Genomic DNA, 25,858 nt, shown 5'->3' on the forward strand with positions numbered 1-25,858 from the left:
GAGCGGCTTGACTTCGTCGCTTATCTTCACCTGGTGTCGACAATTTTCCACAGCACAGGACTGGGGACCCGCGTGGACACTGCATCTTCGCTAATCAGATGCTCGATCCTTCGCAGACCCTATCGAAGCAAGCCTCTCTGTCCGCCGACAACCGGAGTGCTTCACTTCGCAGCGTGGCTGCCGTTCTTATCAATCAAATCTAATCTTCCATCTTGCGACGTCAGCTTGCGATTATTGTGAGCGCTCAGTGTCTCTTGTCGCGATTCACGCTCTCGCAATGGCTCTTCGAAAGCTGTTTGCAAGCTTACTGCTGCTGGCAACTCATGTCGCTGCAGAAACAAGGACATTTGACTGGAACATCACCTGGGTGGCCCGCAATCCAGATGGCATGCACAGTCGACCGGTCATTGGCATCAACAATGAGTGGCCGCTTCCTACGGTCAACATCACGAAAGGCGACAGAGTGATCGTCAACATGAACAATCAGGTTTGCGATGCTACGATTGCATCGATTGCCCATCCACTGACTGCTATCACAGCTCGGCAATCAAAGCACGAGTATCCACTTCCACGGCCTGTTCCAGAATGGCACCAACGAGATGGACGGCCCAGTTGGTGTCACTCAATGTGACGTTCCACCTGGCTCTTCTTTCGTCTACAATTTCACCATTCAGCAGCCAGGAACATACTGGTACCATTCACATAGCCGGGGACAATATCCAGATGGCATGCGTGGTCAATTTGTAGTCCACGATCCCGAAAACCCATACCTTGGCCAATACGATACAGAAGTTGCTCTCTCAATCTCAGATTGGTACCATGACCAGATGCCTGGACTCTTGGATTGGTTCATCAGCGTTGAGAATCCGACTGGTGCAGAACCTGTGCCAAAGTCTGCATTGATGAACGACACCCAAAACCTGACCATTCCGGTTGAGCCAAACAAAACATATTTCTTCAGATTGGTCAACGTTGGCGCATTCGCCAGTCAATACTTCTGGATCGAAGGTCACACTATGAGGATCATCGAAGTCGATGGAGTGTACACAGAACCTGCGGATGCCGAAATGATCTAGTAAGTACCCGTTGCCTAATTTTATGTCACCAGACGATATCATATTGCCAGAGTCTGCGGTCTGACAAGTTCGGCTCGTAGCATTACCGCAGCACAGCGTTATGGGTTCCTGGTGACGACCAAGAACGATACCAGCGCCGGAAACTTCGCAATCGTCGCCTCGATGGACACGGACCTCTTCGATGCCATCCCACCAGGCTTGCCGACGAATGTTACTAGCTGGCTCGTGTATGATGAGTCCCAGCCGAAGCCGGCGCCTGCTCTGTTAGACAGCTGGGACGCTCAGTTCGATGATTTTGATCTGGTACCGCACGACCGGATGGAGCTTCTGGACAAGGTCGACTACTCCTTCAACCTCGATCTTTCGATGAACAACCTGGGCAATGGAGCGAACTATGCCTTCTTCAACGGCATCACCTACGTGCGTCCAAAGGTTCCAACTCTCTACTCTGCCTTGACTACTGGTGAATTTGCAAACAACGCCACAGTATACGGGCGGGACACGAACTCTTACATACTCAACAAGAACGATGTGATAGAGATCATACTGAACAACGACGACCCAGGCAAGCACCCATTCCATTTACATGGACACAATTTTCAGGTTTTGTGGCGCAGCCCCGACGATTACGGCTTTTACGACCCCTCAAACCACAGCGAGTACCCACTTCGGCCTATGAGACGTGATACTTTCTGGGTTCGGCCGCAAGGAAATTTCGTAATCAGGTTTACAGCCGATAACCCAGGAATTTGGCTATTCCATTGCCATCTAGGTGAGTAGTGTGGAATCATGTCAGATGGCGAGCAGAATGCTGACGATCGGCAGAATGGCATCTTGCTAGTGGGTTAGTTGCGACAATGATTGAAGCGCCTCTTTCTCTCCAAGAGACCTTAACAATTCCTCAAAACCACCTTGACGCGTGCGCAGCGGCAGCGACACCAACACCAATCGCAGGCAACGCGGCAGGCAACACGAAAGACGCACTGGACCTGACCGGTCAGAATTTGAGTATTGCGCCATTGCCTTCGGGTTTCACAGCTCGCGGCATCGTTGCTCTTGTCTTCAGCTGCATCGCCGCTTTCCTCGGAATGGCTGCCATTGCCTGGTGAGTCGTTCCACATCTTTGACTAATTACCTGAGATCGGCCTTGCAGTAGCAGGGCAGAAGCCTTGGGACGACAGCTCCGTGGGACAGCTAGCTGACTAATTGCAGGTATGGAGCAGCGCCTCTCTCCGCACGGGAAGTGGCTCAAACGAGACATTTCGTGGCCAAAACAGGCGGTAGCACGTAACGAATGATGAGGAAGTGTACAGTGCGAACAGGGAGAGGCCCGCCCAATAGTAAACAGTCAAGGGCCCATTAGCAATCCGCGAGAGGCCCCAGCGATATAGATATGACATACATTGGAATCGCGAATGTGATCTACCCGTCTCGCTTACCCAGAATGGCCCAGTCCTGGTGTCGTCCTTGATGCGTGCCTGTCTGTTCTCGACGAGATCCTGTATAGCTGCGACAGTCACACATAGATCAGATCTCTGTGTAACGTAGGACGAGGCGGCTGGGAAAAGGAATTGTCCTTGCTCTCTAGCGGTAGGTCGGTGAAGAATCATCAGTTGATCAGGTGCTCTGTTCCTGCGGTACAGCGGCGGTGCAATGGTCGTACGACAGCCTGCATCGAAACATCAAAAGCGTCGAACAGGCCCCCACGGTCCCGAGATTGTGTCCGTGGTCGGTGGATTTTCACGGAGCCCGCCATCCGGCGAGACTCCAGCATGTGTGATTCGCCGGAAGGTGATTTAAGCATTCCCTGCCGCCGCATCGGCGCCGCCCATCACTGCGGCGCCAGCGCCAGTGCCAGGGTCGGGCGTTTTCTGAAGAGGGACAGGACCGCTGCGGCGTAGTTGGGCCTGGAAAGGAATTTCGAAAATGGGCAATTTTGGCCAAGAGGGGCAGAATGGCAGCGGGAGTAGCAGCAGTAGCAGCAGCAGGGAACACAGGCTGTGCAGAGTGCGGGCTGGCGCAGGAGAGCGAGTGCGAGATAGATAGCATTGTGCCAGCGAGACGTGATTTGACATTCTGTATTTGACGACTTCTAGACCGAGCCCATCTGCTGCTGCTTGGCTTGTCCCACTTACGACTTGCATGCTGGCAACAGATTGACGCCGCGAGAGCTAGTGTCGGTTGACGGCGTAGAGAACAACACCGCGAAACCTCGCCAACACCAACGACACACGTTCGGCCTTGCCCCCTCCGCCCACCGGCCGTCCACTCTCCCTTCTCGCCTACTTGACCTGCTCCTGCTCCTGCTGTTCTGCGCTGCTCCTCCTCTGCTCTGCGCTCGCCCGCAGCTCCACCAGCGCGAGAGCATCCAGCACCTCCCCGGCAGCACAAGCACACGCCCGCCCACAGCTGCACCATGGCTCGCCATCCGACCTTGAGCCAGACCTACGCTGAGCGCTCCGAAGACCCCAACCTCACGCCGCTCGCCACGTACCTCCTCCGTCTCATCCACATCAAGCGTACCAACCTGTGCGTGTCCGCCGATGTCACCACGACCAATGAGCTGCTACGCATCGCCGAGGAGGTGGGCGACCACATCTGCATCCTCAAGACACACGCCGACATCATCAGCGACTTTGGCGAAAAGACTATTCGAGGCTTGAACGAAATCTCCAGACGAAAGAAGTTCTTGGTTTTTGAGGACCGGAAATTCATGGACATTGGCAATACCGTGCAGCTGCAGTACACCAGTGGCCCTCTATCAATCGTGCGTTGGGCTCCTATAGTAAACGCGACGATTCATTCAGGCGCAGCCATCATACCTGCATTGGCAGAGGCAGCACAAAAGGCCATCAACTCGCACAATACTTCTGTCTCCACGGACATTCGAGCCTCGCCGAAAGTGCCTCCAGTCAATGATTTCGAGGACAGCGACGACGAGGAAGACGACAATTGGCAAAACATCAATGGCGCACACTCTGCAGACGAATACGAAGAAGACACGACTGATAGGATGAGGAAGCAGTCCGTCGTTTCGGTCAGCACCACCATCAGCATGAAGTCTGAAGCGATTAGTCCGCAGCCCCACATGCGGCCTTCAATTTCACGCGTGGAGTCAGGCGATGGGCAAGACGAGGGAGATGATCCGGAGGCTCTAGCCCAACTCGCACCACCTCCATTCCTGCGCTCCCTGCTCCTGCTGGCTCAGATGAGCAGTGCGAACAACTATTTCACGCCCGAATACACGGCCGACTGCGTCAAGCATGCGAGAGAAAACCGAGACTTCGTCATGGGCTTTATCGCCCAGCAATCACTGAACCAAGCTCCGGATGACAATTTCATTACGATGACACCGGGCGTGCAGCTGCAAGCAGGAGGAGACGGCAAGGGTCAGCAATACAATACTCCTGATAAAGTCATTGGCCAAGGAGGCACAGACGCGATCATCGTCGGACGCGGCATCATTGGTGCTCCGCCAGGAGAACGCGCTAGGGTTGCACTGGAATATAGATCTCAAGGCTGGGAGGCGTACAAGCAACGTGTGAGATCGTTGCGAACACAACGACAATGATCGCATAACTCATTTGTGGCGGGTGCCTTGCAATAACATGGTTTCTTCGGCTTACAGATGTGTTCTGTAGCAGCATAGCGCAGGTGTTGGTCTGATCGGGCTCTGCCGTGCGAGAGCACGAAGTGTGAGCCTTTTGCTTGGTAGCGGTGACAGTTCTAACGTTGAAAGAGGGCGGGGGTTTTTTTTTTGATGAAATGGAGCAACCGAATGATCGTGATGTCCAATGACGCGACAGATATGGGAATGAGACAATACGAAAAAACATCATGAGCATATGAAAGATACTGGCAAAATCAAAATTCCATTCTATTCATTCGCTTCTCTTTCTTACAGGCGGAAGAATAGGGCCATTGGCTAGCGGCATATGTGGCAGAGCATCAACATGCGTCGAGCGAATTTGAAGGCGAGCATATACGCACTCCTCCAGTTTCGCAGTGCAAGTGGTCCTCCAGAAGGGGAAGCGAAGACTTGTTTGTGGGATATTTAGAGTTTGATAGTGGGAAAGCTGCAGAGCGCGACCCTGGTCCACACGGATCAACGCGCTCCCTTCGCGTTGCGGGATAGTAATGCCTTCGTAGAGCCATCAATGTTTGACGCATCGCCGGCCGACAACCTCCTCGGTGTGTTACTTTGCGCGACCACCGCCTTCGTCCTCCACTGGATGATCACCGGACGCGTTGCAGGAGGGAGGACGCGACTTCCTGCCGCCGCCCTTGCCATTCCCCCAACACCACCACGCGCCCGCCGCGCGCACGTCCCTTTCGCGAGCACCTCGTCTGCCCACTCCCGCCCACTGAACACATTTCCGACGCGGCAGGAGAATATCAACATGTTGCGCAAGGCTCACAACGAGTACGAGAGGAAGACCGGGCTGGCACAGATCTCGCAGGCGAGCTTCTCTTCGCAGTCCTCCAGCCAGAAGCAATCAACGAACCCAGGCTACAAGAATCCTCTCAAACCCAGCTCAGCGTCGAGTCTCAATGGCCTGCGGACCTCTCGCTCCCCTTCCAGGGCTGGAATCAAGCGCACATCGAGCGGCCTTGCGAAGTCGTTCGATGGCGCCTTTGACGAAGACGCGGGTTCACGATATCAGCCGGTCGTGATTGGGGGACAACCAGGAAAGACGGTCATTCCTCAAGCTCTGTTTGACGAGAACGAGTTCGATGATGATATAGATCTGGATGTGGAAGAGCCAGTGGCAAGGAAAACCACCACAAACATCGTCAGCTACCCAGATCTCTCAGCACATCTGCCCAAGACAACGGGACAACGTAGCTTCCACACCACTTCCACAAAGCCGGCCACGATCGATGCAGCAGCTGGAAGAGATGATTTCGAATTCACGAACTTTGACTCGGGCTCAAAGTACAACGCGAGGACAGACCAGGCACCGAACAGTAGTGCACCTTTGCCTTGGTCTTCGTCGCCGCTTGAGCACTTCCAACCTACTGGGCGACCGCAGAGATCACTTCAGACATTCGCTTTCGATGGGTTCATCGGCACCAATGCGAGCAAACAAACTGCCACCTCACCACAGCCTAAACCCGCCAAGCGTAGGACTCTGCCATGGCTCGAGGGGAAATCGCAAGAGCCGGAGCCAAATCACACCGTGAGCGGGAATTCGCATCGACCACGACCTGTTACTGCAACGCCTGCGCCGAGCAAAGATAGGAGGGACAAATCTGCATATCCCTGGAACACGACTGCAAGCGCTGTGAAAGAGCAACAGAAGAAGAAACGCGAAGAGACACGGAAGACATCAGGCAAGATGATTGAAGGCACTGAGGAGTCAGTCAAAGCTGCGACCACGAAACAGAAGCGTCCTGCGAAGGTGTTCCTCAGTGACGAACAGCAGCACGTCCTCGAGCTCGTTATTGAGAAAAAGAAGAGCGTGTTCTTCACCGGTTCTGCAGGTACAGGAAAATCTGTCCTGATGCGAGAAATCATTGCCTCACTTCGAAGGAAGTATCAACGCGAGCCAGATCGCATTGCTGTTACGGCCTCGACTGGTCTTGCTGCCTGCAACGTTGGTGGTGTCACACTCCACAGCTTTGCTGGCATTGGGCTCGGAAAGGAAGAGGTGCCTGAGTTGGTACGCAAGATCAAAAAGAATCAAAAAGCGAAGCACCGTTGGATGAGAACGAAGGTTCTGGTTCTGGACGAAGTGTCGATGGTGGATGGCGAGCTTTTCGACAAGCTAGAGTCGATTGCACGTCAAATCCGCAATAATGCACGACCATTCGGCGGCATCCAACTGGTGATCACCGGCGACTTCTTCCAGTTGCCGCCAGTGCCAGAAGGTGGAAGAGCTGCTAAATTTGCATTCGATGCGTCAACGTGGCCAACAACCATTGAGCACACCATCGGACTGCATCATGTCTTCCGTCAGAAAGATCCAGGTCGGTCGATTTCCGAAAACTTCTCGAAATATGCTAACGTATTCACAGTCTTCGCTGGAATGCTCAATGAGATGCGTGAGGGCCGACTGACACAATCATCCATCGAGGCCTTCAAGCGGCTCTCGAGGCCTCTGAATTACGAGGACACACTTGAAGCGACTGAGCTGTTTCCAACTCGTCAGGAAGTCGATAAAGCCAACACCGAGCGTCTTGCACAGCTGCAAGGGGAGGTGTTCCAATTTCCTGCGCGGGATGGCGGGTCGATACAAGACAAAACTCAACGCGATAGACTCCTTGCGAACTGCCTCGCGCCAGAGAACATCATACTGAAAAAGGGCGCTCAGGTCATGCTTATCAAGAACATCGACGAGACGCTGGTGAATGGCTCGCTGGGCCGCGTCATCGGTTTCATGGACGAACGCCAATTCGACAGCTACAACAACAACGAAGCCGCATTTCTGCAATCGCCCGGCGGCACCGTGCAGTCAAATGCCGGTGACAGTGCTCCTATGGACGTGCGACAAATGATGCAAGGTGTCACCACTTCTCGGAAATGGCCTTTGGTCCGCTTCGCTATTGCGGACGGGACTTGGCGCGACCTTCTTTGCGAGCCTGAGACGTGGAAGATCGAACTACCAAACGGGGAAGTTCAGGCATCTCGTGCACAGATCCCGTTGATCTTGGCATGGGCTTTGTCTATACACAAGGCGCAGGGTCAGACACTTGATCGTGTGAAAGTCGACCTTGGTCGTGTCTTCGAGAAGGGTCAGGCGTATGTCGCGTTGAGTCGTGCGACCAAGATGGACGGACTATGCGTACAGAGATTCGATGCTCGCAAGGTGCAGGCACACGAGAAGGTCCGCGCCTTTTACTCGAAGCTCGCAAGGGTGGAACTGCAAGAGAAGAACAAGGAACGTATGAGCGCAATCGACAAGTCTGGTGTCACAAAGGCGAAGGATTACGAGTCGAATTTCGTCGATGGCGACTTCGATGACAGCAACATCAATTGGGATGAGTATTGAGCCACATCTTAACTGATGTTCATCACGACGGCTGATAATTGCTTGCTCTCGAGGCTCCGATCCTCATCTTCAGATATGTTTATGTGTAGATATGTTCACTTCGCTCACTGGCACAGCGCACCAGCAGCTGGCAGTACCTGGTCGATCTATTCTCATGATGAAGACCACCACTTTGTGCCAGATCAAGAACGACTTTAGTCCTGAACGACTTGATGCTACGTCAGAACCGTGGCCGCTGTATTTGCAGATGCCCTCGGAACCCACAACTTCGAAAATCTGAGGACGAAAGCACCCTGCTTTCTATTGGCGGAACGCAGCATGTTAAACTCAGACACTCTGTCCTCCTGCTCGAGGACCTCGTACACTTTCTTACTCTCGCATCTCTGCCTTTCGGAGCGCTTCCAAGGCAAGCTGTCTCTCGTAGCGACGCAGTCGCATGATCGAGGTAAAGCGAAGAGGACAACTTCCGATTATTTTGTTCTACTGTTCCCAACTTGACACCTCGGCAAGGTATTACGGGCAGATGTCATCGTGTCCGAGATCATGCAATCTCCCAGGACGCGATACCTGCAGAAGCCCAGCCAGCGCGGCCTTTGCGGCGCATATAATCTTCCATAGATAATCCTCGTCCATCACGGCCATCGAATTTCGTCAATGCTATCAACATCACCTTCTGCCCGGATTGCCCCAGGTGATGGGTGGGTACATCGCACCACCAGACTTCGCCATTAGTCTTGAACGGTGGCAGATTGTTCTCGCCTTTCTTCTCCTGCGCATCGATGAGCAGCACGAAGAGATAAGACGGCCCGGACCCATTTTTGATTGGATCCCAATGCCGGCAAATCTTTTGGAATGAGAAGCGTGTAGTCGGGCCTTGCTGTGCGAGGTTGATCTTGCCGTCGACAGGCCGGAACGAGGTTTTGGCAAGACCTTCTTCTGTTGCGTTGCCGAAGACCATGGCACCTGTGCCGTCCTTATTGGCCATGGAGTACTCTTCCCACGACAGCGAGCGCCCGTCTGTGCGATATTGTTGGTTTCGGTCCTGTGGATAGTGCGAAAGCCCGAAAAGGTCATTCGACATGGTGAACCAGTCAGGCTTGAAGGCTTTCTCGTAGGTCTGCGAAGCTGTCACCTAGATAATGGAGTCAGTGATACCCCAAAAAGGTCTTCTACTTTGCACGTTGCATGGAGTGAGGTATTGCTCAAGAAGATGACACTTACACTTCCAGATCCCCAGCAGGAGTCGATGAGCTTCCACTCGCCATTGTCGATCTTAACAACGTTCCAGGCGTGCGTCGAGGCGAAGGGTGGAACTGGCTGTCCGGGTTGCAAAGGTGTATAGCCAAAACCTTTGCTGGCGCCGCTGAGCACGAAACATTCCATGCCCACTTTCATGGCTAAAGCAGCAAAAAGTCCAGCGTAGCCCTCGCACACAGCCAGGCCAGATTGCAATGTACTCTGGGGAGTAGACCCCTTGACGTTGTTGGCGAAGAACGCTACTGTATCGTACGCGATATTGTGGTGGAGCCACGCGAAGATAGCCCGTGCTTTGTCCGTAAGAGAGGGAAATGGAGAGGTGAGCTGATGCGCAAGCCATCCCACGTCCTGCGACGGAATCGATTGACGTGGAAACCGTGCTGCATGGCCATCTGGACCAGAGAAGTCACGACAATGCAAGCAGGAGTTCGCTGGTGCCGTAGAAGGCGCTGCAGGGGCTACAGCTGGCACTGGTGCGGACAAATTGATACCAGCGCGCTTCGCACGCTCCTCTATCAGTTGATTCAACCAATATTCGTTGGCTCCGAGAGATTTGTCAATCTCTGCGCCATGCTCGAAGGCGATGAGGGTCGGCCAGCATTCGATCTTGTACGCCTGAGCAATGTCCTTGTTCTCGTCGGTGTTAATTTTGACGAATGCTATTTGATTCGGACGGCAATATTCTTTTGCCATACGTTCATAATCAGGCGCAAAGTTGCGGCAAGGTCCGCACCAAGGCGCCCAGAAATCCGCCATCACGATGCGGTGCGTCGCCAGTACCTCTGAGAAGTGTGAGTATGATGTAATTGCAAGAGCGCCTGCCGCAGGTGCCGATGCTGTTGGCGTGGCTGTGGCATTGAACCGCGGTTTGGATGCCTTGAGGGCGGCAAGATCCGGTTTCGAGCTCGCTGGTATAGGCGGGGGAGCTCCAGGGTTGCCGTTCGAAGGAAGTTGGTGCCCTGCGGCGGGAACAGGCGCAGGCGTGCTCGTCTCTTTGTTGCCAAATCCCATGGATAGCGCGGAAACTCGAGGTCGCGGAGGCGGTGCAAGATCTGCTCGGACAGACGATGCAGCCGAGACTGGCACCACTGTCGTTTGCGTCGATGCCCTTGTTGGCAGTGGAGGTTGGCTTTGTCTACTTGGTGGAGGCGGTGGTTGAGGTCTTTTCGGGATGTATGGTTCTACTTGGTTCTGCACAGTATCGGTCTGCGTAGGGACAGGTGGCGGAATAACAGGCTGTCGAGTCGGCATCGGTGGTGGAGTGGTGCCCTCCTGTACTTGTGCGATCCTTGGTGTTGACTTCGAGTGCCTGAGGGGCCGAGCACCATTGTACTTCTTCTCCGCCGCTTCCTTCTCCTCCTTCGTGCGCTTTGGTGGTAATGCTGGCAAAGAAGAAGGATCATAGTCAGGAGCTCGAATCTTATAGCGTTCGCCACCGACCGACGTGTAAGAGGTAGCGTTGGATATGGCAGAAGCGGAGGACCTCCCTGTGGCTATTGAGCTTATTGACTCATTGGATGCACGTTTAGTGAGCGCGAACTCCTTCTGAGACGGCGCTTCTGAAGGTCGTCTTGGAGGCAGTGCAGGCGAGGGGCCAGACGGCGTTCTTGATGGCAAAGCCGGCGCTTGCGACGATTGAGTCGACGTCCGCCCTGGTAGGGGTGGCCTTGGCCTTGCACTTGTACCGTTCATAGCCAGCACGTTCGGTTGCGCCCCATCAGGCTCATTGCCTACCGCTCTATTTGGCGAAGGCCCACTATCAATTCCAGGAGGCACACTCGCCGCCTGTGAGCGGTCTGGTCTCGCTGGGACACTCGGCCTAGGTGGCGGAGGCGGCCTAGGCCTTGGAACAGCCTGACTTGATCCATTTGTTGTCGGTTTCTGGAAACCTTGTGAGTTTTGGATAGGTATACCACCACCGGCGTTTTGTAGCTTCAATGCGGCTATGCGCTGAGCGATTGACGTCGGTTGAGGCTCTTCGGCCATCTTGGCAGAAAGTTCGGTATTGGCAACGCCAGAACGAGTAGAATAAAGGAGCACAATCGTCGCAACGGAACAGAGACGTGTGTATGCTCCTATAATCAGCTTGGCTCGCGACGATCCTCGGTGTTTTTTGGTCCTGTAGGAATAGGCAGGTCGAGCTCAGCTGTGCCACCACACGGCGCTAGTGGTCGAGATCCTTCAAGGCATCAGCCGCGCACGTGATGGCGCGCGTGAGAAGATTATAGTGACTTTGCAGCTGTTAGGCGATGTCGATGTAGGTGAATGAGTTATGTGTTGCCGCGCGTCCAGGTCTGTCGCGGGAGTGGCTCGTGAATGGAGTTGGTGTCGGGTGGGGCTGTCCAACGGCGAGCTTCACGCCTTATTGGGTCAGGTACGACGGCGTGCATTGGAGAGGAAGGCGCAGTCGTGCGCTGCACATGCGCATGTCCGCCAACCCGTTTGGTGGCTCCGAGGATTGCGTGCCAGGTGTTTTTTTGGTTCTTTGCCTGTTCCTGCGCCTGCAGAACTGCCACGACCCGGGTCACCCATGCTCGGATCGCTGGTCCTCGAGCTTATTTCCACACCACTCCCTCGAGTGGCCACGCTGCTTCTCGCTCTCCCCGCCGCACCCTATGCATCGCCAACGTGAACGTGCCACGCGAGAGTCCGTCGGGTCGGAACTGGTGGATGATCCCGATGGGGTCAGTGTCAGTTGTCGATGCATCGCAATGTCGTGCACGGCGTTCGGGTTCGCCCTTTGGCGCTAAGCTGTTGCGAGCTGCATGTGGCGTCGACCTCCCTTTCACGTGAGCAACACGTGATGGCTACCTCTCTTTTTGCACATCATACAGTATTGATACCGATTCACTCTCTTTGCTGGTCAAGGCCGGGCAGAGGCCAATGTCTTGGTCGCTGGACCAGATCCCGTTCACTCCTTCGGACGAGTTCGCGTGGCTGAGAGCTCACGCGGCTGATGACGAGATTTCGCCCACTCGACAAGACCGCGCAAAAGAACAGTACACATTATCGCGATGACTACAGTACGCGACTTCGATGGTCCGAACAGGAGGCCGACGCTCCTCGTGCCTGAACAACCTGCACCTTCACCTGCAGTGGCATCGCCCACCAGCCCCAAGCTTGCCAGACAGCGGACACAAGGGAGCATGGACTCGAATGCTTCGGTACCTTCGATTGACACTCTGGGACGAAGGCGAACGGCGAGACACTCTCGTTCAAACACTATCACTGCTTACCACGAACCAGACCACATTACAGAGCATGAACACTTTCAACCTGGTGCCGAACCCGGAGTGGACACCTCGGCTGAAGATGACAAGATTCCGTCGCATCTCAAGAAATTGAAGAATGACTGCGAGATCAATATCATCGACTTCAGCGATGAAAATGTCTCGCGTGTTCGATGCGACAATCAAAGCTTGGCGCAAGCACTCGAGATTCCGCGGGGAGATGCATTTCCCTGTCGATGGATTAGCGTCAACGGACTCTCATGGGACGTGATTCGTCTGTTAGGCAACAAGTATAATCTGTAAGTACAGCATTTTTGGAGAAACCAGTCTTCATTGTCTCAGCCGGGCCAATGTGGTACAATGGTGTCCATGTCCATGATCACTTGCACAGCAACCTACACCTCTTCGGGCAGTGGCATGTCTCTGGCGATTACGATCAATCGTTGGTCCGGTGCTCGTGGGGTCAAGTATTGCAGGTGCTATTCTTGTGCAGACACTTACTTTTCTTGTTACACTAGACACCGCTTGGCAGTCGAAGACTTGGTCCACACTAAAACTCGCACGAAAGTGGACTGGTACGCAGACCACGCCTTCATTGTGCTTACACTACAGAAACTGGTCAGAATGCATCAGCACAAGGGCCGTAACGAGAAATGTAGCTGCGTGGATGGTGACAACAGTTCCGATGATGACGAAGAAGAAATTGACGAGAAATTCGAAAAGCACGGCCAGCGGCGGCACGGACTCTGGAAGAGGTGGTGGAAGCCTCGACAATCAAATGTCTTACCGACCTATCTGGACCGGGACCGCGACGGAAAGATCGACGAGTACGTCAATGCACACAGTGGGCTCTCGGAGAAGTCGCCCATCAAAGCCGTCAGGACTCTCCACCGGTATGAGAGTGCTCAAATACCAGAGCATACAGCTTGGATGGAAAAGCACAGCGCGTTGGCTCAAGAGGACCTGGCGGTCAGTGTTGAGCAAGTCTCCATATTTCTGCTTGGCGACAACAGCGTGATCTCTTTCTTCGAGCACTCTGCCGAGGATGTTGAAGAACCGATTCTGGAGCGATTGCACAGTCAGGAAACAATGCTCAGACGGAGCTGCGACGCGTCTCTCATAACGCAGGCTATAATCGATGCCATCGTCGATCTCGCTGTGCCAGTTCGAGATGCCTACAACAAGTCGAGGAAGGAGCTGCAGATCGATGCTATGACCAATCCGAACATTCGAACCTCGCGAGCTCTGCATATATTTGGCGAAGAGATCGATATGTTGCAGAATCTGTTCAAGCCGATTGTACACCTTGTCAACTCCTTACGAGATCACGGCGCGCCTTCAGCAACTATGGCGAATACAGTGCTTTCGACAGGCAGTACCACCGGCGCTCCAGAGCAGGCACCTTCTTTCCTTCCATCTCAGTCAAGTCGAGATCGGGAAGGCGCTCCTGCTGCAATTCGATCAAGCTCTGAGTACAGAAAGAGAGCTCCGGGACGTCCTCATAGTGCGAGTGTCACTATCACACCACTCGCACATACCTACTTCGGTGACGTACTCGACCACTGTATTACCATGATTGCAGCGCTGGAACAGATGGACGCCAGTGCCAACAACATCTCGACGCTGATCTTCAACACCGTGGGTGCCAATACAAACCGCTATATGTTTGTGCTTGCCATCGTCACGGTTTTCTTCGCGCCTTTGACGTTCATCTCCGGCTATTTTGGAATGAATTTTGCATCAGGTGCAGGTTTAGCTCACCCATTCAGTTTCTTCTGGGTGGTTGCTGCGCCTGCTTTGGTGGCGTTCATGGTGCTCGTCTTTGGTGTAATGCTGTGGGAGCAGATTGGAGCGTGGGGCACGCGGCGGGGTATCAAGGCAGGCCTGCGGATGCCTCGACAGCGAGGTCGACGTTGATTATGCGTTTTGTGTAGATGTCGGCGCAATCATTTCAAGGAAAAGCGGGAGAGATGGAATTATAGGACACGAAGCTGAGATTGGCGTGGTGTAGATGCATAAGGGCGGCTCAGTTGAATTCGTGAGGTTTCGTGATTGATGGCGATTGCATTTCAGAGCTAGAGCCATCGTTTCACGCATTCAAACCGCTTCCTTCTCAACAGGATCGTGAGCTCTAATATCGAAAGGGCCTCGCAGCAGCTCCATTGCAGTGTCGGCATTGTAGGAGGTGCTCTCTCACGCCCTCCTTTCCATATGCGAGAAGATGTGATGTGGTTTGTCGATGAGTGAGAAGCTTGGGCATCCTCGGATCCGCTCTGAAGTGCAGCGCAGAGCTAGAGTTTAGGTAGCACGCTTAGCCTCATAGACTGCAAGGCCGGTTGACTCTTTGGAGATATGCCCAGAGGCCTTTTAAGTCGGGCTTCAGCATTCCGCGGGTGGACTCCAGGTAGCTCCGTACGTGGCACGAAATCGCAACGCGAGCTTTTGTTCACACGCGTGCCGCACTTGCGGTCATCGCCGAAGTCCCTCACATCAAGCTCATGATTGTTGCGGCGAAATCAGGACAACGGAGTCCCCTGTACAGCGAAACAGGTCAGTCATTATGTCCGTTCTTGCCATTTTTGTTGTGTCCCCCGACCTCTTACAAAAAGCATTTCCGACTGCTTCTTCACTGTGCGCACGTTTTCTTCATCGTCTTCATCCCATACGTAGACTGTCTCCGTAACATCGCCTAGCACCAAGTTGCAATGGTTGTCATATGCCTAGTATCCCATCAGCACGGCCCAGTGCAGCATGCAACAGCGATCGTGCTCACATGCAACCTCCCCGCCAGCTCGCGGTCTCCTCGCAGCTTCACAAAAACGGTCTCGTTGAGCGACAGGCGCACCAGATCAAGTGGCTCGCTGACGGGATTGGCGCCGGTATCGGGAGATTCGGCCATGGTGCAAGAAGTGCGTGGTGTCGCTTCGTTCGGGATCGATGCCAATGACGAAGGTGGTTTTGACTGATGTCGCTTGAAGTGAAGTCGGCAGCGCGAGTCAGATGCACGTCGCGAAGTGGAAATTTCGAGTCGCGTTTGTCGCGTCCCTGCTGTATGGGGCACTCCCGCGGACTGTGCTCACCACCACCTCATCCCGTCAATGTACCGTGCCTCGCCCGTGGGGTAGTGACCGCTAGGCCATGCCAACGAAACGCCTATGAATCCATTGCTGGTCCGCTTGGGACAGCTTGAAAGTCGACGAACGATCCAAACCTTGTGGACTTCTGGGAGCACGAAGAGGGCCCACTGGGTGTGCGCGGAGTGTCGCGCTCATAAGCAGCGGCGCGGCTATAGCGACGAATCGTTGAAATGGCCGGGGTCGAATGGATCAGAAGATCAAGCTGCACAAGAGGAGCCTCGTGGAGCATGGGGCCTACAAAGGGAACGCACAATCAGCGTGAGAAGAGTTGGGTCCGGTGAACTGCGGTCTGGCGAGCGGAATCAGGACGAACGGGCTGCACGAGCGTCGGGCGTTGAGGCTGACTTCTTCGACCGAAACGAGGCCAGCCATATTGGGGCCCAGGAGACACAGCATGGGGCGGAAGCAGCAGGCAGGGTTGATGTTTTGTGGGAGCAGTTTGAACAAGATCCTTCAGAGCATTCTCTAGACACGCCGGACATCGACGACGCAACTCCGGAGACATCGATACCGAAGGACTCGCTATTGGCTGTGGACTACAAAACAGAGCTGCCGTTGGCCTTGAGCAGAAGATCTGTGGACCTTACCATCCGATGCTTGTTCTCAGCAGCTCAGCAGCACGATTTTGAATTCCTCTCTGTAATTCCTGCACCGATGTTCAGCGCCATCATCAATCTTGTGCAGCCCGGGGATTTCCTTGAGCGGTTGGCGGACGCGCATATGGATATCAGCAATGCCATGGCAGAACACATGCGCGTTGCAAAAATGCGAGAAATTGCATTCGACTACAATGGAGTGATTCTGCGGACTCTCAAGATTAGGCGCGTCGCAGGCGAAACACCGAGCCTCGAGGATTACACGACACTGCTGCGCAGTGCACGCACATTGAGGAGTTTTAGATCGGCGAACACGGTCTGGCAAAGCATGGTCAAGGACGGCCTTCATCCAAGTACACAGTGCTTCAATCACTATATGGCCTCCATGGTATGGAATGGTTGGCATAATGCTGGTATGAGGCGAAAGGCGCGCGTAGTTCCTTACACTATGATGAAGAGGGCAGCGCCAAAGCCTCGCGACACTTTCCGTTTCGGCAACTATCGCATTGGAAACAGCGGCATCAAAGAAAAGACGATGAAGACCTTTAGTGAGATGCTGGCCTTTGGCGCTGTTGCGGATGTGGAGAGTTTCCGGATCCTGATTACAGCTTGCGCGCGAGAAGGCGACATCAAAACAGTCAACGCGATGTTGCATCGTGTTTGGGGAATTGATGTGCCAGCCATCATGGAATCCAGAGATGAGGTGTCTATTGCACCCACCGATTTCTCAGACAATCCGTCAATGCAACCGAACGAGGGCTTGCTCGCAACTCTGGCACACGCCTTTGGGGTGAACAACGACTTGCCGACAGCGTTGCGTGTAGTGGATTTCGTTGCCCGAAATTACAGGCTTGACATCACACGTGAAACGTGGGACGCGCTTCTTGAATGGACCTACGTGCTCACTGATAAGGATAGTCCTGGTAGACTTCCATGGGCCAGCGTCATCAGTTTGTGGAACACCATGAAGGGGCCTCCATACTCGATCACGCCAACCTTAGCCATGTACAACCGGTTAATTTCCAACCTGGCGGACGGCAACATGACGTTTCAAATGATTGACAGAATGAATGAAGCACTGCCGCTTGCGCAAGAGGACGAGGAGGTAGCCAGGGCCGCTCGTGATCGCTTGATCGCCGCGTTGCGGGAGCAGCAAGCAGAAGAAGTCGTGGAGCACGTCAGGCGAGAATGGGAGTATGCACGATTGATCCAGCGACGTAACGACTTCTGGCTAAGGAACTGGATCCGCATGTTTCTAATCTCGGTCAACCAACGGAAATCGTCGATGTCTGCGGCCAAAGCAGAACAATTGCTCGAAATTCCACGCGTTTTGTGGGAGTGGCGCAGATTCGCGAGCGACTTACCACGTTACGAAACCGCAACCGGATTCGTAGAAGTCGAATTGAGGGACGATAGGGAACGGCAGCACGGCGCAGCTGCATACGCGAATATCCTCGAGGTAATGACGCAGCTGAAGTCGCAGAGCAGAAGATATGTCGGTGACACATGGATGATCGATCACGAAGAGTCGGAAGAAATCAAACGGCATATGGAGAAGCGACGTCGGATGCGGCGGGCGCTTACTACGAACGGCCACGATCGTAAGCTCATTGAGACTTCCATCCCGAAGTATTCTGCTGTTGTGGGTGAGCTGGACGACGCGAAGTCGTTGGACTTGTAAATACCACTAGAATCAATGTAAAAACATTTCAAATGTGCAGCATGGCCTCATTTACGTTCTAATACACAATACTTGCCAACCCTTGGATAAGGGCACTCCCCCACTGCAGGAGTGACCGACTATATTAAATGCAATCGTCTATTCTCGCGTTGCGGTTGCTTCGTGATTCAATCGACTGCCATTTCGGCATGCAGGAAAAGGAGCACTACTATCATTCAATCCTCCTCCGCATCAATATAGGCTTCATTAGATACCCTCATAGTGAAATTACTGTGGCACAGATACTGTATGTCCATTGCCGAGACACGACTGAAAAATCGCAGAAGCATCTGCTAAAGACCAACAGTACGTGAATGTTCTTCCCGAGAGACGGACACTTCCTCCGCAAACAGCCGGGAACCTCGCTACTGTCACTTAAGACAGGCTTGAACATTGCTCAAAGATGGACAGATCCTTGACATTGCAGACAATCTACATCGTCAATAAAGGACTAAACAGGGCTTCAAATGCATCCGTCGCCATTTTAGGATCCCATCATTTCATTCTCATTCGCGTTCCACGCCTGGACAACCTCTATGCATTCATCGCAAACGCTCCCTTTTTGCAAAAGCCTTTCGAACGCAGAAAATCGAACGCCGTCTTGCTCTTTTTCCAGTATCGAACTTCTTACTCTTCCCCTTCTTGTAAATTGACTAGCAGGAACGCAGCAAGTGGCAGTCAACATAGAAAAGCCATACCATGTCGTATCATTAGCCGATCACTTATATACCAACGCCGTCCGTCCGTCCGAGAGGTGCGGTCGTGACGTTTCATTTCGTTCTTCGATCGTTGTCACAGCCGTTTAATGTCGTTTCGCGAATCTCTTTGTAAAACGCGATGGTTCGCACGCGCAGCCGCTACCGCTTGCGCTTCTTGTCTGCACTTGGGATCGCAGGTGCTAAGAAGGAGCCCTTCGCGCCATGCATTTGGGGAGGAGGTGGTGGCGACATGTCATCAATGGCACTGTCGCCACCCTTCTTAATTGTGACACCCATGTGTCGTCCATATCTTCCTTTCCGGCCGTTACCCTCATCTTCGCTGACGCAGCCTTCAATGCCGATTCCAGCATCCTTGCAACGACCACATGGACGTTGGCGGTCGCAGCCTTTCTTGCTCTTGCGGCATCTCTGGCATCGAGGCTTGGAAGACAAATCTTCCTCATCGGCGCCGAGTTGATGCTGAAAGTTGATCGTAGACGCAATGGATGCCTTCCTTGATTGCGATGGCAATGACGCCGGCGACATCGGAATTTTGGGATTGGCAACAGCAGCCTTCTTCGTCTTCGAGATGGAGAGCTGACGAGGCTTGCTTACTTTTCCCATCGACATTGCGGCCTCTTTCCGAGACTTAATCTTTGCCTTGAGCGGTCTGCGTTGACCGTCAACGTCCATTCCGTCGCTGCCAAAGTTGCCGTCGCGGTGATCGTCGTAATCTTCGCCGCTGGTGCCATCACTTGGCAACTCATTGTCAGTCCGCTGCTTCTTCCGGACATGGCCTTCGTCGTGCCTTGGGAATGCTGGCACAGCCGGCACTCGCCCCTCTGGCTCAATCATTTCCTCGTCTTCACTTTCCTCGTCCGAAGACGCTGCATCAGCCTTGCCGCTGAGGGCGTCATCCATGGTCGAAGTTGAGGTCCGTCCATGCGAAAAGGCGCTTGGGTCGCCGAGCCTCATCAGCTGTAGCGCAACATCTTCATCAGATATGACGCTCCCGATTGTCGGATCTGGTGTTGGCAGTACGCCATTGGAGTTGCGGTGCGACGAGTAACTGGCGCCGCTGACCCTACCACCACGTAGCTGTCTGCTTGCTTGTTGTGGTGCAGACTGATATGGGTTGGCGGGGAATGGTGGTTGCATGCTCCCAATGCCATTGTTGTAGCTTTGAGGCGAAGGGAGGGGCTGCTGGTACGAAAAGGTGTGCTGGTTTGAATGGGTGTACGGCGAAGCCATGTGGGCTCCTGCGCGGCGCTGAGGAGAGATTGATGATATCGATGCACTCATTGGTACCTGTGGGGGAACGAACAGCGGCAATTCCTTGGCAGGTTAGCATGATTGCGACTGCAACAAGTGTGAGCGTTGGCCTTACCGAGCTCTCGAACGCTCGCTTCCTACGACCTCCCTCGACAATGTTGTCGATAGTAATATCAGCCTTGATTTCTTCTGCTTTCGAGCGTCTAGAGCTGGCGACTGAGCCATTGTCGTTATCGGCGCTGCTATATCCATCGTTGTCCCCCGAAAGGCCATTGTCTCTACTTTTCGTCCTGTGGATCTTAGCCTTGCCGTTGGGGGCAGCAGAGGCACTGCGACGCCCAAGTTCGGAGTGTGGAGACACGCTACGAACTCCAGCAGACCGAGCTGCAGACCGTGAAGGTGACTGAGCATTGCTCAGCGTCGGCGGGCGCATCTCGAAAGGCGCGCCGAGGGTCAGCTTTTTTGGCGAGGCCGAGTCTCGTGCATGCTCGCTTGTAGGCGCCGGGGGCGGCGCAACTGTCCTAACATAGACTGTCATGTCGTTGTCGAAGTTGTCAGCGGCTGCGATGATGCTGATGCCATCTTCGTTCTCGAAGCTGACGCCATACTCATACAGCCCGTAGAAGTTTTTGACAGTGGTGATGATCGACTCTGTGGTATCATGCGGTGATATCATGACCCGCATCGGTAGTCGCGCTTGTATGCGAGGATCTTTCTGGTCGATGAGTCTGAACAGAACATGTTTCTGATCTCTCTTGGCAGGCGAACCTCGAGCATGGCGAGATGAGGTGGCAGCGCCATGCTGGCCTCGAAGAGAGCGATGCATACCGGCAGCGTTGTTCTTCGTATCGGCATGGGTTTCTGAGCCTGATGTGCCATTGCGGACAGAATTATGCTGGTGGATCTGCCTCTTCATATCGACTGCGCCAGCGCTGTTAGGACTTCCACTGGACAGCATGCTTCCAAGGTCCATGACCTCAATGTACGACTCTTTTGGCACTCGTGAATGATAGTGCAATGTATGTGGGTCGAGACAGGGACGATTTGGGGTGATGATGTTGGGTCGCGCCACCCTCGCTGTCGCTGGCGCAAAGGGAGGACGAAGTGTTCGGGGCGGCGGCGAAGAAGAGTCGGACAAGCGATGCTGCGAGGATGACAGTCAGTTATTGCGCTCTCATCGTATCTTCAGGCTTCGCACAGGCGGGGAGGGTGCTGGAGAAGGTCATGCGGTGGTTGCAGAAAGGGATGGTGCGGATGACCAGGCGATCGCGGGCGGCAGCGGTGAGGTGGTGATATTGCGGGCTTTGGCAATGGGAGAGGATTAGTTTGGGGCTCACCTGGGTTCTTGATGGGCAGGGCAAGTCAGTTGATGGCCGTTTGATGGTTTCTTTCAGCTCGTTGCGCCGACCTCGTCGTCGCCCGCGGCTGGTGGTCCACGCAGGTGATGATGCGGGAGGAGGATGTGGGAGAGGACTACCTCAGCGTATGCAGTGTACACAAGCAAGCGCACAAGATAGGACAGTCACTGCCGACACCGATAACCGACCCGGGTCGAGTTAAAGATGTCAACGTGGTGTGTGGGAGGAAAGAGAGAAGGCAGAGTGGCAGACAGAGTGCCTCCACTTTGACCAGGACCCGCGCTCGGGCATAGCATACCTTCGATTTGCGATCACGACACGGCACAATTTGGCACCCGCAGGACAGACAGTGAGCAGCATCTGAGGGCTTTATGTTCACATTTAATTTGCGTCGCTCTATCATACTATGTATGTGTGTGCCTCCAGGCAGCCCTGAGCCGGTGTCTGCCACATTCGCAAAAGAGCAGAGTGAAGCGCATGGGACGGCTGCGGCCAGATGCCAGGCGTTTCGCGCCGACACCTGATGGTGCTAAGAGCGCTCCGCCCAGTCGACATGTCACCCGCTCAAGCGCACAGCGCAACAGCAGCGCCAACTCAGAGCGAGACAGTTAGCTGCATAACCAAGCCAGCAGATGCGCCAGACCGCGAGGACGCACGTTCAGCGCCGATGGTGGTCGTCCTTCGCGCTCCAATCACAGCTCCCCAACGTCGCAGATCTGCCGGTATGCTGCCCACAGTGTAGCGCCATTCCGCCGGTCCCAGACAGCCAATGTGCGAGTGGCAGTGGCAGTGGTGCTGATGCTGACACGGCGTGTTCCCCGTTCACCAGCGACCTTGGTGAAGGACAATGATGTCGCATACCTCCGCAGGAGCGTGAGCAACGAGCTTATTTTGTCCAGGACGCCGACCATACCCGTGTCGAGCACTGGCGCACGTCCGTGCCACTTTTCACTGCTCACGGCGGCAGTGAGCCGAAGTCACCGTGCAATGCGCTTCCGTACGTGGCTCATGGACTAGGGTGACAGCGGCCAGGATGGCAGACGCAAAGAGCGTGAGGGTGAAGGAAAGCGTCGCGATAGTGTTGCTGCACACTGGTCGCACAAGAAGACTAATCGTGCAGGTTGCAGTCATCCTGGCGCATGAGCACTCATGGCGCAAAAGCAGCTAAAAGTCAGTAAGGCATTGTGCGGCATATTGCGCTCCCATGCGCAAGCCGACGACGGCGCGAGAGTGAGCTGTCATCGGTCTGCTTTGGCGTGCAGTTCTCGGTACGTCCTACTGATGAGGGGTCCTGGCCTCGCCAATTCTCTCGATTTGCGGTGTCAGTTTGTGCCGCTCGCCGAAAGTTGTGGAGTTTGAAACTGTGCAGGCCGGCTCGCAGCGACAGGCTCTCGATGCACGAGGCCGCCGGCAGACCGACAGCGCATGGAGTCCGAAGTGCGCGCACACCGCCAGGTTGCCAGAGGAACCCCGCAGGGGAATATATAGTCGAGGAAGGATATGAGCAAGTGAAGATGGTGTTCGTGATACCGTCACGTGTTCACGATGCTCGGTCGTGTTTTGTCGGCTGAAACGCGCTCCTCGAAAATGCCCGGCACGTAGCTGAGCCGTAGGTGCTCCACGGCTGGTCAAGTGCGAACTTGACGGCTGGCGTTGGAATGCAAAGCGCGCATACGAGTCTATCGCGACCATTTGAATGGTATACGAGGCGGGCAGGGGACGGTGCAGTGAGTGTTGTGGTGGGCTGTCGCGCGACTGGTGTTGCTGGAGGACGCGCAGACAAATGCAGATGTGACGTTTTCGGCTGTTGCCGTGCGGGAGGGTCCACGCGCCTTCCCTTGCACAGCTGCGTCTCTGTTTGTTTGGTTTGGCCCGGCGATCTGTGCTTGGCCTAGCTGCTGCTGCGAGCTTCGATAACTTCGCGCGGCAGGAGGACGTGCGAACTACCACGCATACTAACACGCAGCGACACCAAGCAGCACTACCGCCCAGCGCGCCGATAGCCTCCGCCCCGCGACGGCACCAGCGACGACCTCGAGCGCGTCGACGCCCGCAGATGTGCTGCTGCTGCTAGCCGCATCGAAGTCGCGCTGTTTAGCCTCGCATTGAGCATCAACAATCTCGCCAGCAGCGTCGCCCACGCCCAACACACACTCACCAACACGAACACCGCGCACTGGTGACTCAGCGCAGCGCGACATTCAATCATGGACGCAAAAGTAAGCAAAATCTGAGAGTGCACTGGCACCAGCAATTCCCTCACTGGCACGTCTATACAACATCCATACCATTCACAAGCGCATGCCACGAGCCGACGAGCTCGCGGGCTCGCGCATCTCGTCATGTACTCTCCGCTCATCACATATGCGGATCACTCACTGTGCGAGTGTTTCCTCACTGTCCTTTGCCGTGACTCGATTCGAACCGTCTTCTATGGTCAAATGATTTCGCAACCGCTGACAATATGATCACAGCCACAGCGACCCGTTGCACGCGCAGTGCGCATCCACGACGAGAATATGCCATTGCCACAGGTTGCCGGCCTGGCAGGCAAGACACTACTACATCAGCGCACCAAATCCGCTTCCACCATCAACCTCAAGAAGCAGATTCTCGGCGAGACGAACCCCAACTCGAAGCTAGCGCACAAAGACGACTCTGAGATTGGAAAGACATCACCGGGAAAGCTCAAGTACGTGCAAGAGCAGACTGTCGCCGCGCCGATGCAGCGTCCAGCGGTGCGTCCGCTTGGGCAAAAGAGCAGCAACATGCACGTGGCAGCTGCTATTGCGGCCACAACAAAGTCCTCAGATGCATCAGAACCACCGACGAAGAAGGTCGCCCCGAAGAAGAGCACAAAGGTTCTCAAAGACGTCGCGGTGCCGTCAAAACAGCCTGAGGTGGAATCACGGATACCCAATGCTGCAGCACAAGTTCCATATGCCGTCCAGCACCAGGAGCTTCGTACAACAGAAACAGTGCCCCTTCGCGACGATTCAGCAAACGTATCACGCCATCAATCGCAGCCCATTGTGCCCGTCGTCGCTCCTCAGCAGTCGCAGCTTTATCTGCAGACACAAGAATCACAATCCGTTCCAGGGGGTGCCTCGGCAGTCTACGCCAGCTCCACTCCTGTTCTCGACCAGTACGATGAGTACGATGACGACGACCAAGACTACATGACTGCCCGGTCGTTTGGCATCTCGGACCCAACTCAAGATCTGACCACCATCTTCAACCCGCAACACACTAAGAAGGCGCTGGTGGAGATCGTCGAAGCCAAGGAACACGTCGAGGCTACTCGTACTCAGGAAGACATCGAAGACGAGCAATGGGATACCTCAATGGTCGCAGAATATGGTGACGAGATTTTCGAATACATGCGTGAGATGGAGACACGCATGTCTCCAAACCCATTCTACATGGAGCTTCAAGCAGAGATCCAATGGAGCATGCGCGCCGTCCTTGTTGATTGGGTCGTTCAAGTCCATCAACGATTCAATCTGCTGCCCGAGACCTTGTTCCTCACGATCAACTACATCGACCGCTTCCTCTCTTGCAAGGTCGTCTCTCTTGGCAAGCTGCAGTTGGTCGGCGCCACCGCCATCTTTGTTGCTGCCAAGTACGAGGAGGTGAATTTTCCAACAATGGCCGAGCTTATCTACATGGTGGACAATGGCTACACGGCGGACGAACTGCTCAAGGCCGAGCGCTTCATGCTCAGCATGCTCCAATTCGAACTGGGATGGCCAGGACCGATGAGCTTCTTGCGTCGAATCAGCAAGGCCGACGACTACGATTTGGAGACCAGAACGCTAGCCAAGTATTTCCTTGAGGTTACAATCATGGACGAGCGATTTGTCGGCTGCAAACCCAGCTTCCTCGCCGCCGGTGCACATTGCATGGCTCGGCTCATGCTACGGAAGGGAGAGTGGAGCAAATCCCATGTGTACTACTCCAACTACACCTTCCGTCAGCTTCATCGCCTGCTGTGGGCCCTGCTCGAGTGCTGCCAAGATGCTCAAAAGCACCATAGTGCCGTATTCGACAAGTACACCGACAAGCGCTACAAGCGTGCATCCACCTTTGTCCGCGGCGAAATTATCAAAGGCTTCACGCTGCCGTTTCTCAAACCAAACAGCTTTGCCACCTTGGGCGCACAGGACCCTAGCACAGGCTGGCATCAACAATAGCGTCTTTCGTATCATCACCGAGCACGTTGCTCATTCAGTGAGTGCTCATTGCTACATGGCACACGATCAACAGCTGATCGCGAAACAGCTCTTTGGATTTGAGACTCCACCCTCTTTCAAAGACAGGAATCTTGTACCTGCTTCAAACCTCGTGCAACCAGACATTGAGGAGCCAGGGCATTGGTTCTTACGGCGCATTGGGTGGTTTTGGCATTCGACGACTGAGACGATATGGACGACGAAATGAAGATTAATTCGAGTTGTCTGGGTTTCTGCTGGAGGCTCTCATTGTGGTATGTTGTTTCTTTTGGCTTCTCTTTTGCTTCGGC

General features: G+C 54.4%; 9 protein-coding genes across 9 annotated transcripts; 6 read left to right on the forward strand and 3 right to left on the reverse strand.

The window, feature by feature from the left end:
- Positions 1-277: 277 nt before the first annotated feature.
- Positions 278-2,367, forward strand: CKM354_000951300 (uncharacterized protein; the record flags this gene model as incomplete). Its single annotated transcript, XM_044804938.1, has 5 exons — positions 278-487; positions 540-1,075; positions 1,157-1,848; positions 1,902-2,181; positions 2,289-2,367. 5 exons carry the CDS (start codon positions 278-280, stop codon positions 2,365-2,367), a joined length of 1,797 nt encoding a protein of 598 aa, XP_044660873.1.
- Positions 2,368-3,492: 1,125 nt separating this feature from the next.
- Positions 3,493-4,647, forward strand: CKM354_000951400 (orotidine-5'-phosphate decarboxylase; the record flags this gene model as incomplete). Its single annotated transcript, XM_044804939.1, has 1 exon — positions 3,493-4,647. The coding sequence occupies one exon, from the start codon at positions 3,493-3,495 to the stop codon at positions 4,645-4,647; it is 1,155 nt and encodes a 384-aa protein (XP_044660874.1).
- A 586-nt stretch (positions 4,648-5,233) lies between these two features.
- Positions 5,234-8,068, forward strand: CKM354_000951500 (uncharacterized protein; the record flags this gene model as incomplete). The annotated part of the gene is made up of 2 exons (XM_044804940.1): positions 5,234-7,046; positions 7,095-8,068. The coding sequence occupies 2 exons, from the start codon at positions 5,234-5,236 to the stop codon at positions 8,066-8,068; spliced, it is 2,787 nt and encodes a 928-aa protein (XP_044660875.1).
- A 541-nt stretch (positions 8,069-8,609) lies between these two features.
- Positions 8,610-11,311, reverse strand: CKM354_000951600 (uncharacterized protein; the record flags this gene model as incomplete). Its single annotated transcript, XM_044804941.1, has 2 exons — positions 8,610-9,200; positions 9,290-11,311. The coding sequence occupies 2 exons, from the start codon at positions 11,309-11,311 to the stop codon at positions 8,610-8,612; spliced, it is 2,613 nt and encodes an 870-aa protein (XP_044660876.1).
- Positions 11,312-12,339: 1,028 nt separating this feature from the next.
- Positions 12,340-14,472, forward strand: CKM354_000951700 (uncharacterized protein; the record flags this gene model as incomplete). Its single annotated transcript, XM_044804942.1, has 2 exons — positions 12,340-12,854; positions 13,074-14,472. The coding sequence occupies 2 exons, from the start codon at positions 12,340-12,342 to the stop codon at positions 14,470-14,472; spliced, it is 1,914 nt and encodes a 637-aa protein (XP_044660877.1).
- A 579-nt stretch (positions 14,473-15,051) lies between these two features.
- Positions 15,052-15,454, reverse strand: CKM354_000951800 (U4/U6-U5 snRNP complex subunit LSM3; the record flags this gene model as incomplete). Its single annotated transcript, XM_044804943.1, has 3 exons — positions 15,052-15,089; positions 15,152-15,275; positions 15,329-15,454. 3 exons carry the CDS (start codon positions 15,452-15,454, stop codon positions 15,052-15,054), a joined length of 288 nt encoding a protein of 95 aa, XP_044660878.1.
- Positions 15,455-15,710: 256 nt separating this feature from the next.
- Positions 15,711-17,969, forward strand: CKM354_000951900 (uncharacterized protein; the record flags this gene model as incomplete). Its single annotated transcript, XM_044804944.1, has 1 exon — positions 15,711-17,969. One exon carries the CDS (start codon positions 15,711-15,713, stop codon positions 17,967-17,969), a length of 2,259 nt encoding a protein of 752 aa, XP_044660879.1.
- Positions 17,970-18,865: 896 nt separating this feature from the next.
- Positions 18,866-20,951, reverse strand: CKM354_000952000 (uncharacterized protein; the record flags this gene model as incomplete). Its single annotated transcript, XM_044804945.1, has 2 exons — positions 18,866-20,041; positions 20,094-20,951. 2 exons carry the CDS (start codon positions 20,949-20,951, stop codon positions 18,866-18,868), a joined length of 2,034 nt encoding a protein of 677 aa, XP_044660880.1.
- A 2,592-nt stretch (positions 20,952-23,543) lies between these two features.
- CKM354_000952100 (uncharacterized protein) lies at positions 23,544-25,529 on the forward strand (the record flags this gene model as incomplete). The annotated part of the gene is made up of 2 exons (XM_044804946.1): positions 23,544-23,555; positions 23,811-25,529. The coding sequence occupies 2 exons, from the start codon at positions 23,544-23,546 to the stop codon at positions 25,527-25,529; spliced, it is 1,731 nt and encodes a 576-aa protein (XP_044660881.1).
- Positions 25,530-25,858: the final 329 nt, after the last annotated feature.

Source organism: Cercospora kikuchii (genome assembly GCF_019650295.1).
Source record: "Cercospora kikuchii DNA, contig_00006, whole genome shotgun sequence".
NCBI lineage: Eukaryota > Fungi > Ascomycota > Dothideomycetes > Mycosphaerellales > Mycosphaerellaceae > Cercospora > Cercospora kikuchii.